Source organism: Merops nubicus, unplaced genomic scaffold, assembly GCF_000691845.1.
Source record: "Merops nubicus isolate BGI_N331 unplaced genomic scaffold, ASM69184v1 scaffold37779, whole genome shotgun sequence".
Taxonomy (NCBI): domain Eukaryota; kingdom Metazoa; phylum Chordata; class Aves; order Coraciiformes; family Meropidae; genus Merops; species Merops nubicus.
Window position 1 is genome coordinate 1 of NW_008630943.1, and position 7,208 is coordinate 7,208.

The 7,208-nt window shown below is 42.2% G+C and overlaps 1 protein-coding gene across 1 annotated transcript in view; it reads right to left on the minus strand.

Moving 5' to 3' along the window:
* Positions 1–3,597: 3,597 nt before the first annotated feature.
* Positions 3,598–7,208, minus strand: part of CCNA1 (cyclin A1) — a gene marked incomplete at its 5' end in the record, with an annotated part of 5,317 nt that continues 1,706 nt past the window's right edge. Inside the window, 6 exon segments of the mRNA XM_008947444.1 lie at positions 3,598–3,859; positions 4,187–4,320; positions 4,987–5,100; positions 6,026–6,230; positions 7,037–7,203; positions 7,206–7,208. The exon segment at positions 7,206–7,208 is cut by the window's right edge and continues 69 nt beyond it. Of these exon segments, the coding sequence (XP_008945692.1) occupies positions 3,808–3,859; positions 4,187–4,320; positions 4,987–5,100; positions 6,026–6,230; positions 7,037–7,203; positions 7,206–7,208 (675 nt within the window).

The following is a 7,208-nucleotide window of genomic DNA, read 5'->3' on the forward strand; positions in this document are numbered from 1 at the left end:
TAGCTCCAGGAAGCAATCACTGATGCTGCAGGCTTGTTCTTAATCCTTAAGAGCAGCCCCACAAACCACTTCAAGGTCACTGGGTAAAATAAGTACCAACCTCAGTGATCAGAGCTAGGTTTAGCAATTTGTAGAACTGACAACAAGCTGGTAGGTACATAAACTAATCCCACAGCCAGATTTCCAGCAAGGCAGACACCCTTCAGTCATGAATTAACAGCTTAACTGTCCTGACCACAGTTAAATCATTCTAATTAGCCAATTACCTCTCAGACATCTTTCACATATGCCAGATAGAAGGAAAACAAATGCAGACCCTAGCTGTTAAATCAGTACCTTCTCATAGAGTACTATTGTGAGTTCTGCTGGCCCATTTTAATCTTAAGGGAACAACAGATCCATAATATATCCCCAGCTACAAAGAACAGCTTTCTTGGGACACTATAGGCAGCTACAAGATTTACTGTTAGAAGTTATTGGTGAAAAAAAATCAGCTACAACACAGAATAAACAGGATCATGTAACCACAGAACACATGGTTCTGAAAGTCACAGCATGATAGTATGGAAATCAATAGAATATAATTAGGAAGCTTTTTGCCTGCTTCTAATACCAACGTTAAAGAGCTGTTTAATTGACAACCATGGATCAAAGTTCCCATCCTCAGCCCCTTTCTCAATGCCAACCCACTTGGAGTATTGACTGACACTTAGCTCTTTGGATGTGCTCAGCTTGCTGTCTCACCAGCAGGTTTTACTCCCCATGTATCATCTCTTCTGCTGACCACTTGCCCAATTATGTATCATCTCTTCTGCCAACCAATACAGAATGACATTATCATTAGCAGGCAGTCCAGCAGCCAAACTGCTCCCACCCCTCCCACATCACACACCAGAGACCCAAAGTGCCAGACAACCAGAGGAGGAACAAGTCAATGCACTCACTGGGCACAGTAGTTAAGAAGGGGGTGAGCTGGGTGAGGAGCCAAGCCATGGGCAATGGGAGCAGCCAGGCCAGGAGACGAGGTATATAGTAAGAACTCAGAGACAGCTCCATGTTCTGGCCCTGTCATACTAGGAACTCCACTTGCTATGAAGAGTCAGGGAGTCCTTTCAATAAGGAGAATCCCCACACAGCACATGCACTGTGTATGCAAGACTCCCAACCCCCCTGCAAGCAGAGTCAGTTCTTACAGAGGTGGCTTCTTGCCCCACCTCCAAGTTAATGTGGAAGGGGGGGGCACCTGGTGGTGATCTCCTCATCATTCCCACTCAAGGCTGGTCAGACCCTGGGTGAAAACCAATCAGGAGGGTCTTTCTTGCCTGGTTGTGGACATCCATATACCAACCCTCATTCAGGGCTGGGGGTTTAACCCAGCACTTCAACTGTCTCAATACACTAACTGATGGAAAGATACTATGACCTACAGAGAAGTCAAATTCAGCCTCTGAACTGCACATGCTGAAAGTCATGTTGAACCCCACAGTAGAGCTGTGCAAGACCAGGCTTGACAACTGTGAAACTGCAACAGTTCATATGTTTCATAAACAACAACAAAAAAAAGTCTTGTGGCCATGGTCTGCAAGCCACTAAATGGGATGATGAAGAACTGAGATTGTTTAGTCTTTAATGGTGATTCCCTTTCATTTCTTTTCCAGGATGTGGCTGTCTGCAAGAAGTTCAGTTCTGTGCATTTCAAGCATCACACAAGGCTGCCAGTTTTGCAGGACTTGGCTTTCCCATACAGCATAGATATTACATCAATGAAAACAAAGCCTTGCTTTGAGTCACTTTCATCTCCCTTTTTATAAATCCATGGTTTTGTGTACTTGATTATTTTCAATACGCATTTTAAATACTCTTAAATGGTTTTTGCATCTGCATTTACACACTTAATACAGCAGCACTATTTCACCTTCATTATCACAGTATCCCCAGCTGAAGCAGCTCTTATACCTTGATCTCAAACATCAGCTGCAGAGAACCCACGGGAGGGGTAGGCCAGAGTTAAGTGTGATGACTTACAGAATGAGAGAGGAGATAGCAGCCAGTTTTCACCTTGGAGGAGTCAAAGCTCACTCATAAGAGAGTGATAAGATTTTTTCCTTGCTCTGAATAAGACAAAAACAAGAAAAGTGATTGAGAAAAGAACAGGAACATTAAAAATGCCATTATTACCCACAGATCTCAGATGAGACCACTTCAAGATCGGTTTCTTCTGTCTCACAAATTAAAATTTAATCCATCTTGCACAAACTTATTAGCATTCACACTGCAGCATTGTGATTCTTTGCCTTAACTACTTGGCTTTTCTTCATCTTCCCTTTTTAGCTTTGGGACTAAAAGAATATTTAAGCCACTAGCTCAGTTACAAATAAACAAGAAAACAGACAAAGCACAGTCTTCCTCAGATAGTATATATTAAAAAAGAAGTCAGGCAAGTTTGTATGCCAGAAAATCAAAGCTTCAAGGAAGTGAAATGCAACTACTGTGTTGCAGCTTCCACAAGCTGTGAAACTCACTGCACAGAGACAATCCATGGATCTAGGCCCCCACCCTAAAGTGGATACCACAGACACATCCATCGTTATCAGTAAACACCAAGAGTTTCATATGTTTGACTAGAATGTTTGAAGCAAGAGACCAAGAACTGCATAGGCTAGACTAGAACTGAATGCTCCCCTCCATTAAAGAATGTTTGAGACAAGTGTTATATATATAGACAACATCAATCATTACCACTACCTCCATTTTGGAGGAATAATCAGGTTTTAAAATTAAAGTAAGAGGCTTGTTAGCTGGTACCTAGTACAAGGTTAATGTCAAGTGTTAAGCACATTCTTGCTTGGAAACACAAAACACTCTCTTCACATTACCCTTAGGAAGCAGTAAACACTGAAGGTTTTAAACTCTTACAGTAGGAGAAGGTCTCAGACTTACCTTGCCATTTAGATGAGCTGAATATAGTTCTCTATGTGTTGACCAGAATGAGGTTTCTCTAGAGCCTGCAGAGCACACATGATCATCAGTGCTCTAGAGTCAGGAGAGCTCATCTCAGACAGCTATGCCAAGACTCCTCGATACCTCAAGTAAGACTCAGCAGCCACTTAACTCCACAGTTCCAATCCCTCATAGCTTTTAGCATTGCTTCCTACTACAGTCTGTCCACCAGTGTTTGTGAAGTGTTCCCTAAGGCACTGCCAGCCACAATCTCCTCTTCCTCCAGAGTATTCCTCCTCATTTGCCCCCATAAAGGAAAGTTTGACTTTTACCTCAACGTTGATCTTCCACACACAAGCTCAGAGTTCATGGGCCACCTGTACACTGATGGTTTTGCTTAGATAAGGTAAACAAGTTGCAGAAAATAAGTTTTGTTCACGGCCACATGATCTTGTCTTATAGAAGAGTAAGAAACACAAGACACTGCAGCAAACCAGCTATGTGTATGGAGATGTCAGGCTGCATTGGTTCAAGCCACACTTTATCCACTCCTGCTAGGTTCAAAGCCCTGCTCACAACGATTTTGTGAAAGACTACAACTCTTTCCACTCACTGTTACAGCAGATATTAACCAAGTCAGAGGATTCACAGAGAAACAGTGTAATAAGACATTTATTAAAAGTGCTGTCAGTTATATTAAAAGCAGTAGTTTAATATCCTTTTTTCAAAAGGCATCGAATTAAAAATCACTTGCTAAAAACCGTTCTGGTGGCTATGGTTACAGACACATGACCTGCAGTGCTCTAAGAAGTGTCAGCACAGCTTTGATTGGGACAAAGCAACCTTCAAATCCGGGATCCATAGTCTCTATTGTAGAGGAAGAACTTCTGGGAGCTCCAGAAGAGACACCTGCAGGTACCTGGAATAGAAATGCAGTCACTAATTATACTAGTTTAGCCAACAAATGTAAAGACACCATCTTCTTGTGCAACACACTGGGGAAGTAAAGAATCACCCTGCAGCACTGCAGGATTGTTACCCAGCACATCTGTTTACCTGTGGATGAACTACTCTCCTGGACAGAGAAGTCCTCCCCTCAGGAGGCTGACAGAGGCTTGTTTCAGGAGTAGAAGCTGACCATTGAGAGGTTTGTCAGCTACAGCAGCTATAGCCCAAGCTGCTAAATCAGAGTCATGCTGTGCTTACAGCTCTCCAGCTACAGAACACTGGCTTCCTGGATACTTACTTGGAGTGCCTATATTTCTCCTTAATTGCTTGCAGTTGGCAATGGGGAGGATCAAGACACATTTTATGCAGATCTGTCAGGCAAGGCACTATCTCACTCAGTGAATACCCAGTGAATGCAGCAAGTGTGTCTGGCTGGCCAGAGAAGAAAAAACAGTGTTACTCTATGGTAGGCAACATTCATCCAGAAGATGTATTTTCCACAGAAACCAGTTTCACTACACCAGTTCTCACTTTAGATTCTTCAGGTCTGAAAAGGATTCAAGCATATCCTGCCATCAGTTTTAGTCTAGGTCTTCCTAGCACCAGGAAATCTGACAAGAAGCTCCTTCTGCTCTAAGCATGTGGCATCCATTACATCCCTTCTGGATCCTGCTCTCCACAAAGGCACCTCCTCCAACACACAGCTGAGAGGCCTATCAAGGCTTGCATCAAAGCAGCCACTCAGTGTAATTACTCCACTCAAGAAGACACAATCAGCTCTTCTCTCCCTCCCAGAAAGCTTCTGAAATGTATTTTGGGGAAGGTTTTGGAGATTAAAGACTAACAAGGCCTTGGGTACAGACTTGACATGAGTCCAACAGCAATGTCCCTCTCATTTCATGGAAGGGGCAGGATATTTCAGGCTGATTTAATATTCATTTATCAGGTAGTCCCATTAGCTCAGGTATGACTACTTATCCTAGTAACTGAGCCCTTATAACTAAGCTCGTTATAAAGGTTGAAGCTAGTCCTTCTCAGCCTAGTTGTAACAATAACAAAAAACATTTGAGATACCCATTAACATGCAGTGATTCTTACCCAGAAAGACCTGTTCACTGTATAGTTTGCTAGACAGTAGGCTGCTGCAGCAGTTTGTGAAGGAAGGTACTTCAGAAAAGGATCAGCTTCAAGGAGAGTCAGCTCTGCAAGATACTGAACAAAAAAAAATCCAAAGTCTTTCAAACAGAATGAACCTAGCTAGTACAGTCACTGAAAATTGTCAGTGGTCTCAGTTTCATGTGAAAAATAAAGTTAACATGAAACTAAATTACATGTCTGGAGGGTAGAAACAGCATTCTAGTTCTGCTAATCTTGCAGAAGAACCCTTAGCATGTTTCAGTGACAGAAGGGTCACACCTAATCAAAGACTAAACAATCTAGACTGTAATGTGAAGTTCTGGTCCCATCATCAGCTTTGATATGATTTCACAGATAGACTTATAAGAATTATGCTTTCTAAAATAAGAAAGACACCCTCTTCCCATCCCTCAAGGCTCTTGTTCACCTCAGTGGATCTCACTTGGAGATCAGGGATAAATGGACAGCCCTCAGAAATAAAATTTGGGCTCTGCTGGAGTACAGACCTATACACTTTGCAGATAAGCAAGTCAGATACTTGGCTTTAAGCCTGGGTTAACCTCTTTCCAAGCAGGGTTGCCTGTGCAGCTACATAGGCCTATACTGTGTCATCATGGAGCAATATGTAGTAAGACCACACCCAGGGCAGCCTTACTCTGCAGGCACAGTTGAGAAAATAAAAAACCAAGCAGATTCCTGTCACCTAGCTGCCTAATTAGAGCATTATCCCAGATGCAACAAACTTAAGGATTTCCATGAGACATTTATCCAGAAGACTCAGCATACAAGCCACCTACTGAAGGTAGCAGGCTACAAAATATGCAGTTTTGGGCTTGGTGCAGTCCCAGGCAAGACTTGACATGAAGGAAAAAAGTATGTTCTGGCAGAGCATAGTATACTAGCAGAACCTGTCTGCTCAGAGACCTTCATGAAATGCAATTGGTTCTGCTTCAGGGACCAGTTTTCCCCCCTTCAGTCCTAAAAGGAGGATAATTCATACCCTTGCCAAGTTCTCTGTTCTCATACAGACTCTATGCCTCTGAAGATACTGAAGAAGGAACTGGTTGCTGGTTGGGGCTGTTAGGCCAAAAGCCAACACTTTGAGAAGCAATTGTTCCATTTTTAGCAGCTGCCTCTTTGTGTAGGTATCATCTGTTATATAGACAAATTCATTCACATCTGGTGGGTAGATCTCTTCATATTTCCTGGAAAAAAAAAAGGAAAAAGTTACATTTGTCAGCTTGAAAGTTATGGTAAAATAAAGTTTTCTGCCAGACTCATATCAGGAGGGACAAATGACATTACTAAGATTTATAGAGCACTTATTTTAGTTCTTCCTCTGGGCTAGGCAACAGTTTAGTTTCAAATTTGTGTAAAGATCTTCAGAAAAAAAAAAGGAAAAAGTTACGTTTGTCAGCTTGAAAGTTATGGCAAAATAAAGTTTTCTGCCAGACATATCAGGAGGGACAAACGACATTACTAAGATTTATAGAGTGCTTATTTTAGTTCTTCCTCTGGGCTAGGCAACAGTTTAGTTTCAAATTTGTGTAAAGATCTTCAGATGAACTCCAAGTCACTAGTCTAGATAGAAACATACATTGTTAGCTCTTGACTAATAGTAAGCTCTCAGAGAGGAAGTCTCAGTAACACAATACACTCCAGACAAAAGCCCCTGCTCTCCTGGGCTATGTTAGGTATCCAGTCTACTTAAAGCTGTTCAAAGTGAACTGCAGATTGTAACTGTGTCTAGTAGAGCCTCACAGACTAACATCCTGATCCACGAGTGTTTTCACTGCTGCTGTTATGGTTACAAGGTTTCTCCACTACTGTTCATGCCCTGAACATTCAATGTTTAATTTTTCTAGTGCCAAAGTAGGCAAAAATACTAATCTTGAGACATCATGAAAAAAAGTATCTATCATTGCAAGCTTGAGTCCTTCAAACTGAACTAAAAGGCTGTGTCCAAAAATAATGTTTAGCTCAGTGAGATTTCAGGCAACGAAAGACTTACGCAGCCAGAAGAATTGCTGCTGTTCCTACAAGCTGCAGCTTCCCTCTGAGCACAGACATGCAGGAAAGAAACCTGTCCACGAAGTTCACCGCCAAGAACAAAGTCTCTGTCCGAAGTTTATATTCTTCCCCTACTTCCACCAGCCAGTCCACCAGGATGGCACGCATTCCTG